The following is a 10,547-nucleotide window of genomic DNA, read 5'->3' as shown; positions in this document are numbered from 1 at the left end:
CAGCGCTGTACTCGAATCTCTGAGGTCAACTTGCTTCTGCTGACCGAAATTGCGAGCGATGTAGGCGATCTTCTAAGGTCGTAGCCGTCGCCTACTGCGAGCTGCGACCTACCTCGTTTTTTGAGTTTCTGAATGCGACGTCGAATTTCTTCACGACGCCGAAATCATTCTTGTCGCCAAAATGTTCTTGTATCGTGGACATGGCCTTTCTCTCATCAGTAAACGCTAGTAAACCGTATCGACGCCCTCCTCTAGATATCAAGAAGCGAACGTCTTCCGCGTCAGAAAAACCTGAGCTATTGCGGTCTGCTCTATCCACTGCACGCCCCATCACCATAAGAACGACAAGGAAACCTTTGGCCCAACTGATAGCATCTCTGTAAGGACTCGGCCCCCGCTTGCCCTCTAAGCTGTTAGACGCCTCTCCCACAACTTGCATTCTATCACGGATATCCCTGCTGGGACCCACCGATCCCTGATCTTGTCGAGGCTTCCGAATCTCCGCGACAGATACGTGGGAATAGCAGAGTTCTATCAAGCATGATATTAACGATGCCTCGCCGATCAGCCCATCGAAGGGCAGCCTCAGCTGCCAATCAACTCCCGCTCGCTGGGGGTATGAGTATTTGGAAGAGGCTACAACGTCTCTAATCAGTTGCAGTAACAATTCTTGTGGGAGGCATCTAAGAACCGAGTCTACAAAGATAGTGTCTTCATCGAACTGCCCCTCCGAGTCGCGGTTTTTCACCGTCGACCCCGCGTTGATACTCATGTAGAGAGTGCGGAGATCTCGAAGTTGACTCACGAACCCATCAATGACATTGATTCAATGTCCGCCGGTCCCTTGAATGAGAGCTTCGCGACACGCTTCTTGAACTCCCGTCGAATCGCGACGCTGTTACAGTACTTGCTCAGCAAGGACGAGCGAATATGCTGCCAGTCATGTCCGCGGCTGTCGATCAAACAATTAACCTCTGACACCAAGTTATCATGTTTTTTCAGGGTCTCCAGTAACTTTTCTATCAATGGTGCTTGCAGGTGATGATGTGGTATGAAGTTACCCCCTTCCATGACGCCAAAGTTTACAGCTGAGAAAACCTCCTCCAATCGGCGGAAATGAGTAGATAATAAGTGTTCATCCTTGAGAATCCTTGAAGTGATGTTGAACTTGTTCACGTCAGTGAGGGAAGGTTTACTCGTTTGAGATGACTTCGACCCTCTATCTGTAGCCGATGTTCTATTCAGGACATCAGTAATCACCGCAACCAACGATTCCACAGCTGAGCTGCTCTCAGTCACCGCTAGCGCAGTTGAGCTAGATGTCGCTGTGCAACTCTCAGTAGCCAAGGAATCAATACGGGTGGAGCATAGATCTGCCAGACGAGCCATCGAGCTAATTTCAGCCTCCAAAATAGCTTCCCTCTCGAACAGTTCTGCTTGTTCGTCCTCGTTCGTATCAATTGAGACCGAACAGATATCGGCTCGTATAGTACGCAGTTCTTTGAGTTTCTTTGTGCGGCAAGCTCTACAGGTACCGCGTAGCCTCGTAAGCTCAGCGTAGGTCTCAGCGTTCTCGATGTCAACAGCTGTCACCATATAGAATTAACCACTCCTTGTAACACAAGTGTAGGGCCTTGGTGGGCTTACACAAACCTTTTCTAGCAATATCACTCCATTGTCATGCGTTTCATCTATAACTCGCTCGCCCGAACGGGACGACACAGACAATGGTAGTGATTAATTAATACGGGATCTAACACGCCTTCATGCCATGAGGCTCATGGTGACTCATCCCGATAGGAATTTTCTTGATGGAACTGTTGCGAGACAGTATCTGCGCATTGACACCGACAGCCTGATAATGTCAATACACGGATAATGTCAACACAAGACCACAAGCGGGTGGTCGGAGGTAACGACTGAGGATCTGTGACGCTGAATGGGAGACGCCACTTGACATCTTACTTGTTCTCAATTCCGTGTATAGAGGAAGTAGACACCACAATAATAGCCCAACGCAACACAACCTCCAGTGGTTGTGATGAGGTATTGTAGATGAATATACGATAATAATGAGATACGAGCGAGACGACAAATGAAACTGTATGATACGCAAATGGTGCGTCTCAGCTTACTGTCCTTGCGCTCTTGAGTATTCTTACAATATCTCAACGAAGTCGAGATGGTTCCGTTGAGGGAACTCTCCCGCCACGACATGCAGCATAATCAAAGTAGAATGCAATAATACGATATACAGAGATCAAAAATACCACGATGATCATCATCAAAGAGGTAGATAATCCGGGATGACAACCTCCATATCTTCAGTCGTCGGAGGACAGGCACTGTTAGGCTCCAAGGAAGAGGCAGCGACGGTATCGGAGTCGTTGAAGGGCCACATCGCGTTAGGATTGTAGGATTGAGGCTGTGCAGTAGTTGACGACTCCTGAAGTGGAGCTGAAACCACTGGCAGAACTGGTGAGGAAGAGTTAGCCGACATAGCATTATTGGGTGGCATCGTAGTCGATGTACTCGTCGTAGAGTTAGTAAGGAAGGTAGGCGGCCACGTCGGGACAGGTCGAGGTGGAGGAGGGAGCACCGCCACCGGAGGCAACCCATCTAAGCTCCACGGGCAAGGTGGCGTTGTCGGCACCGAATCCACGAACTCATTGGAAGGGACCTTTATCAGGTTGCCAACCCACGCACGGAACTTAGAACCGTTTGGGCTGGAAAGAATCGCAGTCGCACGGCCCGGCTCGAGTGAATCGACCTTATAGGGACCCTGGACACGTGACGCGAGCTTAGCTGATGCTGACGCATTCGTAAGATGGTAAACCTGGTCGTTGGCCTGCAGGTCACACTCACGCCCCTGGTCAGCTAGAACTCGTGCCCGGGAAGCTTGACGGTAGGTCTCCCAATGCTGGAGGTAGTGAAGGAGCTTGAGTCGATAGGATGAGCGTCCTTCATCTCGGAGCTTCTTCGCCTCTGCTGGGCTTGTGAACATCGACATCTTGTTGAGAATCTCGTCAGTAGAGGGGTCCCCCCCATAATACTCAGACTCAGAGAAGTAGGGGAAGGCCAACATCCTCGGAGAGAGCCAAGTTGTAGAGCCGTAAGGGGAGCCGTTCAAGACGTTCACACACTCCAGTACAATGGTATGCCAGGCTTTTTCGCCGTAATTGATCTTGTCCTCAACGCATGCACGAAGCAGTTTCGTAACTTCCCTATGACCGCGCTCCCATAGGCACAATAGAGGACTATAGACAGGAGCGAAGCAATGGACAATGTGCCGACTACGACACCATCTTTGAGTCACCTGGGCGCAGAATTTGGCGTCATTATCCGACAGGACAATACTTGGAAAGATAGAACTGGAGAAGGTGGCCTCCAAGCACTCACAGACGGTCTGGGCCGTTACCGATCCTCGGATGACACACGCTTTGATGAAACCAGTAGCCGTACATGTTATCAGTAGCATAGCTGTAACGTCAGTACCAGGGGATCTATTCCTGTGCTCTCTGTCATCGGATCGTAGGCCAGGCAGGTACAAATCGATGCCGACCACCATAAAGGGCCTCAAGCTCTGAACATTCCTCACTCCAGCGGATGACCGAAACCTCCTGGTGGCATTAGCTCGTACACAGGGTAGGCAGGTGGCAACCGCAGATCTCACACTGGCCTCCATCCGCTTCCAGAAATACTCACGAGCAAGCTTCAGGGTGAGCTTCTTGGTACCCAAGTGATTCCACAGAATGTGCTTAGTGACCACCAGACGATAGGTGAGCTTGCGGCCAGCACCCGTGGCGACTACCACGCGTTGTCGGATAATATCCCCCGTGGGGGTTTGGAGGGTGACTTTGTAGAGCCGATTGCGGTCATCGAGTTGATAACAGGCAGATACACGTCTTATCCGAGCCGGAGAAAAGGGAGGGTTGACAGTGCCATCCTTGAGATAGGAAACTATAGCCGAGTAGAAAGCATCGAGACTGACTAACCTCTGAAGCTCGGTGTCGAGACTCTCCTCTTCCTCAGCGGAGAACACGGGCAGCGAATCGTCTTGCTGGAAAGGAGGAGGTATGGCGCCGGGCCGCGCATTATCATGGATGGCCCCGATGAATAACGTCGGCTCGTCTCCGTCATCGAAGAGCTCATCTTCACCACACGCCGGTACCGCATCGGACAGGTCGTCGATTTTCTCGTCAGGACCACTAGGTGGGACATAACGTGGACGCTCAAAGGGTCGATCCAGGAGGAGCTCGAGTAGTCTGAGCTGTGAGCTTGTAGGGGAGACTGGTAAGCATCTTGATGCATTATCGGCCAAGTTGAGAGCGGACGGTACATGGATGATAGTTACCGGTATAACACACCTCCACAGGTGTTCTCGCACTTGAATGAGCTTGTTGAGATCGTTCTCTGAGAATCTGTGTTTGCCCTTCTTGCCGATGTGAACAGAGGCAGCGTCCTTGCTCTTACCGGCGAGCCATGACAGTCTCTGTATATTGATGAGGCTGTCACTCATGATATAGATCTCAGTACCAAGGCGCCTGTCCAGGCCAAGGGTCGAGCACAAGTAGTGAGCTTCGGCTGCGGCCTGTACCAGGGCGTGGAGCTCCTTGCGAGGGATCGTGGCCTCTGCCGACAGGGAACTAGTCGATACACATGCGGGTGCAGGGAACATACCACCACGGCCTCTCAACCTTGGGCTCAGTGGACCACCACCTAACCTGGAGCGAGTATCCGTTGCCCAGGCAGCGTTGCTAGCATCACAAGAGATAGCAATACAGCAAGGGATATCGCAGAATGGGCCGGAGTGGAGTGGAATATATCGAGGCGTAGGTGGGGCAGCTCGTGCGAGTCGAAGCCAATCATTCACCTCCTCGATGAGTTCTGTTGACACTCGGCATCGCCAAGACAGGTCAGTAGCCACAGCTGATGTGTTTATCGATGAGACCACACGACGCCAAATACCCCTGCTGTACATGCTGAGCTCGATGTGTCGTCCGAGAGGATCATAGTGAGATGATAGACACTTGCTCACATCTCTCTTCGTGGCTCCGAACGCAAGATCGGGTACGTCGATGACAGTGCAGAGCCGATCATCACGAAGGTGGTAGCCCAGTAGGGGTGCATCAGATCCTACCTGCCAGGAGTCGTTCTCTTTACCCTCGGCATAGGAAAACCCACGGAACCGAGCGACTCCTGTGAAGACGGACTTCGCCCAGTGCAATTGCCGCACGTGGTATAGGCCCCATGACCAATCATCGACATAGTCTCTCCATCCCAAATCTTCCGGGAGAGTAGCAGAGAGTGCCGAACGAATCTCTGGGGAGTCGTTGAAGGCAGACTCAAGAACTGGGCGTGCATGGTCGAAGTCTCGATGTTGATAGAACTCAGGGAGCCGTAAGGTCCCATTGGGAGAGACGTCATCAAATCTTGGTGCCAGTTGGCTATAAAGATCGCGACTCTCGAGTGCAATGTAGGCCGTCGACAGTTCCAAGCCGCCGGGACTAGGTGATGCACCGAAAGGCATGACACACCATACCACGAGAGTGAACAGACCAGAGTCAGGGCTCCTCAATACAGTGCAGCAGGTCCCAGCAGAGCGTGAAGTAAGCAAAACCTGGTTGAAGGCTTTGGCTAAGTCCCCATAGCTCACCACAGGGACGGTGCACGAGTAGGTGAGGTAGTGAAGTAGATCCCAGCGGGTAGTGTTGGGCTTAGAGAGAACTTTATTGACTTCACGACAGTCGAAGACTATCCTGCATGGGGTGCTTACACTAGAGGGCTTGAGGACGAATTGGCTAGGGACAAAGACGGGATGATGTCTGTGAAGCCAGTCACCCTGACATAAGTGCGTGTGCTTGATGAGCTCGTTACCAGAGTACAGTTTAGCGATCGCACTCTTCGGTGGAGGAACAGACAATGAGCGCAGAGTCAATGTACTGACACCGTGAGACGCTTTGAGCTTGTCAAGGGCTTGTTGGATAAGTCTGAGCTCAGACCCTGACTTGCGACTGGTACACCTCCTGGCTCTTGCTACCGTAGCTGACCAGCCGGACCCGGCAACCTTCTCAAGCTTGTCCGACTTGAAGTTCACGGCGTACCGACCTGAACGTGTAGTCTCAATAGTGATGCAGTCCGAAGGGGTAGTGCATGGAAGAAGTCTTTGGTGTAGCACAGCAGAGAGCTGAGAGGGTGGTAGATCGGGTACCGTCTGGATAGAGCTGGTCTCAGCGTTCAGACTGGCGACTTCCATAGTAGCAGACTGTCCTACGATGGGTAATGTGGACGACTCCCGTGGTTGTTGTCCAGTCGTGATGGATATACTGCTGTCGCTGAAGGATAGGGTCACCCGGAGGGCAGCCAGAGTCGGGACACCGAGGATGATGGGACAGCCCAACTGGTCCACAATGAAGACGTCGAGTTCAGCCGTGGCATTGCGTGTAGCTAATCTTAGCCTGCACGTGCCCTGTATAGAGATCCTCGTGCGATTATCAGCAAGGATGGCTTCTGTTGTAGGCGTTGATCCCACTGTCGGGCTCACACTCATGACCCTGCTCAAGGCAGGGAGTTGGCTTCTCTCATCGAGGAGTTGAATGACGTCTCTTCTGACGAGCGTTGCCGTTGCACCCGAGTCCCACAAGCAAGACGCAGTCACCGATGCCGCACAATCTGGATAGGCGACAGATATAGGGGAGCGGAGCTCTTGGGAGACAGCCACTGAGCTCAGCTTAACTTGTGCGCCGATGTCGACGGCATAGATCTCGGGGTAGGGTATGTGAGGTTGTGCACCGTGCGATCCTCCAGTGACATGACCATCAACAATCAGCACGGACTTGGCGTGAGCAGCAGCCGGGGAGGGATTGACAGCCTTAGCCGTAGCCGATTGACCGCCAGAGCCAGCTTTTTGGATCTGCTGCAGAGAGTAGGGACAGACGCCACTCCTGTGAGGTTGCTGTTGCGGGAGGCCTTCAGCGCCGAGACATCGAGAGCACTTGACCTTAGCTTGATCCAGAGGGCATTTATCGACTGCATGTCGGCGACTACCACAACGGCACCGGACGGAAAGGTCTTTGGGCTCATCAGCAGTACATGCCTCCTCCGAGTGAGCTCCCTTATAGCACCGTTTACAGAAGTCGGACTTAGACTGCTTCTTCCGATGATCAGAATGTTGTTGGGGAGGATCTTCAGCCCCTTCCAACGTCTTCACAGATGCTGTGGAACCTCCCGGAACGGCAGAGACCTGGTTGACCAAAGGTTGTAATTGATGTTGTGGAACAGATTTTTTGAGACCCGTACTCATACCAGTGCTCAACACGAAGACCCTTCGTCGTAGAGCTCGAAGGACGTCTGCCAAGCCATCAAACGTATTGGGCATACCCTCACCATACCGAGACTTAATCTCATCATAGAACGTACCATTGTGAGGCTCGTCCAAGCCGATGATGATGCTGCTAGCGATATAGCCGATATCAAGTGGAGCATGCTGGTTGCTCTCGAAGATGAAACGCATCTCCCAAGTAGCCGTCTCGATCTCGTCAAGGAAAACAGACAATGGACGACCATTCTGCTTGTTGGCCAGGAACTTCTGTAGAATATGGGTAGCTGAGACTGGTGCCGAATGATGAGCTCGGATGTACGCCAAAGCATAGTGCATCAAGGAGTGATGGTAAGACCGAGAGCAGAAGTCTGCCACACGGCAAGACTCGTATGCCGCCTTAATATCTGCGCTAAGCTTCACGGAGAGAGCACCACCCATGAATGCTCGAACCGCTGGTGGATCAGTCACACCCAACCATTGCGTAGAGCAAAAGGTCGTCCAATCATGTATGAGTTTGGGTACACTGGATCCTTGCCCGCCTGTGAATGGCTGGTGATCTTTGCGCCATAAGGCGATGAGAGACTCGACCCGTCGATTGGTATCTCTCAACTGACTCTCGGTGAGGAATTCCTTAGCATACGGGTTGTACGATTGACCAGAGAACTGATGGACACCAGAGTAGTCACCCCCTGCCAAGGGATTGTGATGGTGGGTAGGAACCTGCGCAGGTACCGTTCCTTGATGCCCTAGCTGCGGTGGAGGACCATACAGTGCATATTGTGGATGTGGACCAGTAGTGCCGTAGCCGATATCCTGGAATGGGACTGGTGCCCTAGATGGTGGAGCACAACTAGGATTCTGGCCGGTTAGCGGAGGCACCGGCAGAGGACCATTACCGTACTCCTGCCACGGAAGCGACGATGTGGCACCATAGACATTTCCCATCACAGCAGGACGACTGTGAGAGGCTGGGTAGAAACTTAGACCACGTCGACCATCACCTCGAGCGTCAGTCGATACTGGGAGATCGGAGCCAACGTAGGGGATGGAGAGAGGACCGTAGGGGACTTGAACAGGATAATGTCCACACTGAGCGTTGACCGGGCCCAGATGAAGACGTTGAAGAGGATATTGACCATATTGACCGTTGGCATAGTCCACAGTGGGAACTTGGAGAGGGGGTTGACCATATTGACCGTTGGCATGGTCCACAGTGGGAGCTTGAAGAGGGGGTTGACCATATTGACCGTTGGCATGGTCCACAGTGGGAGCTTGAAGAGGGGGTTGACCATATTGACCGTTGGCATAGTTAAGATTGCTAATGGGAAGAGCAATCGGCGAACCATAGAGACCCTCAGTTTTTGATGTTTGACCTTGAGGAAGATGTTGATCAGTTTGGTTACCAGTCTTGTAGGGAATGTCGACAACAGATACCTTCACATCAGATGAAGGTAGCCTTCCAGCTTCACCTGGGCGGAAAGAGGGTGTCGAGACGTGTGCCGCCTTGGTCTCATCAGGGCGATCCTCGTACTTATGAGAAGCGTGAGAGTCGCTAGAGCTGCTGTCCTTGGATGGCCGAGCAGCAGTAGAATTGAAGGATGGACTTCTCGACAATAGGTTGTCTTGGAAAGCATGGTGTTGAATGGAAGGCTCGCTTCCGGCAGATGGTAGATCTTCGAAGGACTTGTCAGGTGATGTAACCTCCGCCTCCGTAGCCGATGCATGAGGCACCTTCGGGGTAGGTTTCTGGGGCACCTTCACCGTACCAGATATATACGAACCCTCCGGCGCGATCTTCTGAGGCCTTGCATCTTCTTTATTGCCACCGGTCATTGGCTCGTCATCTCCGTTCAATGGTGTGAATCTCGGCGAGCGTCTAAGGTCTCGGGATGAACTTTGCTTCGTCATCCCGGTAGAAAATTCCGTGTATAGAGGAAGTAGACACCACAATAATAGCCCAACGCAACACAACCTCCAGTGGTTGTGATGAGGTATTGTAGATGAATATACGATAATAATGAGATACGAGCGAGACGACAAATGAAACTGTATGATACGCAAATGGTGCGTCTCAGCTTACTGTCCTTGCGCTCTTGAGTATTCTTACAATATCTCAACGAAGTCGAGATGGTTCCGTTGAGGGAACTTCTCATCATATCGATCAAAATGACGCGCGCGGCCTCCGTGACGTGCTCCCTTCGACGACCAGGCAGGACGACAGCGTGGAGTGTGTGAGGTCTCTTTTACTCGGCATGAAAGTCAACTTGTGGTTGTACATGAAAGTCTCGAGGACTACAGACTTCTAAGAATTTGTTCTCCTAGCAGAGGACTGCCGTCAGAGTAGAGCAGCGAAATTCCCTTGCACTTACCTCAGCAAGCCGTTTAACGGAGTTTAGTAGACGTTACCTTGTTTGTGATTCGTAAGTTGTCGAGTTTTTTGGTGTTTACCTTGCTAGCCGTTTAGAAGGCGGAGTGTCCGAGACCGAAAGGGATTTTCAAAGTAGCTTCAACGCAGCAACGGGAAATCCATCGCTCATCGAGTTTTGCTTCTCACTTCGGTTAATATTCTCTTCAGTTTTCGCGCCCCGGAGGGTCGAAGTATTGTCGTTTCGACTACCCTTCCCCTCCGCGTTCAACATGACTGCTGCCCTCAATGTTCCCTCAGAAGAAGAAGAAGACTCGGTAACTCCTCGACTGCAACTATCCTTTCTAAAACCTCGACGAGACGCTACTACCATTGAAGAGTCTTCCCCATGCAGTACATGTTGCACTACTCCTCCAACATCACCTATGAGAGTAGTCAGTGATGCCGCCCTCACGGCCTTCGATACTTCCTACCAGCTCGGGTCTACCATAGCGGCAGGAGCGTACGGGCAGGTTTGTCGCTCAATATGTCGACAAACTGGAAGACCCGTCGCGTTGAAGATTATCGAGAAGCCCCCGTATGAGACGATCCCCCCCTGTATCTCGGATATGGCAGGGCACGGCCCAGAAGAGGCGGAAACTATGGAACTTATTGCGAATCTTGACATTGATGGTGTGCCCAAGATCCTCGACGTTTTTGAGGACTGTGATGCGACCTATATCGTATCCGAACTTGGTGGTTTAGATCTTTACGAGTGGCTCCGACGGCGATCTACAGTTCGGGAAGATGCCACTATTCTGTCTGTCATCATGCAATTATTGACGATTTTAGATTCTCTTCATGGTTGGGGTATTTCCCATA

At 51.9% G+C, this 10,547-nt stretch overlaps 2 protein-coding genes across 2 annotated transcripts in view; one reads left to right on the top strand and one right to left on the bottom strand.

Moving 5' to 3' along the window:
• Window positions 1–2,284: 2,284 nt before the first annotated feature.
• Pmar_PMAR022604 (gag/pol/env polyprotein, putative) lies at window positions 2,285–9,154 on the bottom strand (the record flags this gene model as incomplete). Its single annotated transcript, XM_002784912.1, has 1 exon — window positions 2,285–9,154. One exon carries the CDS (start codon window positions 9,152–9,154, stop codon window positions 2,285–2,287), a length of 6,870 nt encoding a protein of 2,289 aa, XP_002784958.1.
• Window positions 9,155–10,294: 1,140 nt separating this feature from the next.
• The window catches only part of Pmar_PMAR022603 (hypothetical protein), a gene marked incomplete at both ends in the record, with an annotated part of 375 nt that continues 122 nt past the window's right edge, over window positions 10,295–10,547 (top strand). Inside the window, 2 exons of the mRNA XM_002784911.1 lie at window positions 10,295–10,391; window positions 10,431–10,547. Coding sequence (XP_002784957.1) covers window positions 10,295–10,391; window positions 10,431–10,547 — 214 coding nt within the window. The remainder of the gene's footprint in view (window positions 10,392–10,430) is intronic.

Source organism: Perkinsus marinus (genome assembly GCF_000006405.1).
Source record: "Perkinsus marinus ATCC 50983 genomic scaffold scf_1104296934368, whole genome shotgun sequence".
Lineage (NCBI taxonomy): Eukaryota > Perkinsozoa > Perkinsida > Perkinsidae > Perkinsus > Perkinsus marinus.
Note: the sequence above shows the minus strand (reverse complement) of the source record. Positions and strands in the feature narration are given on the sequence as shown.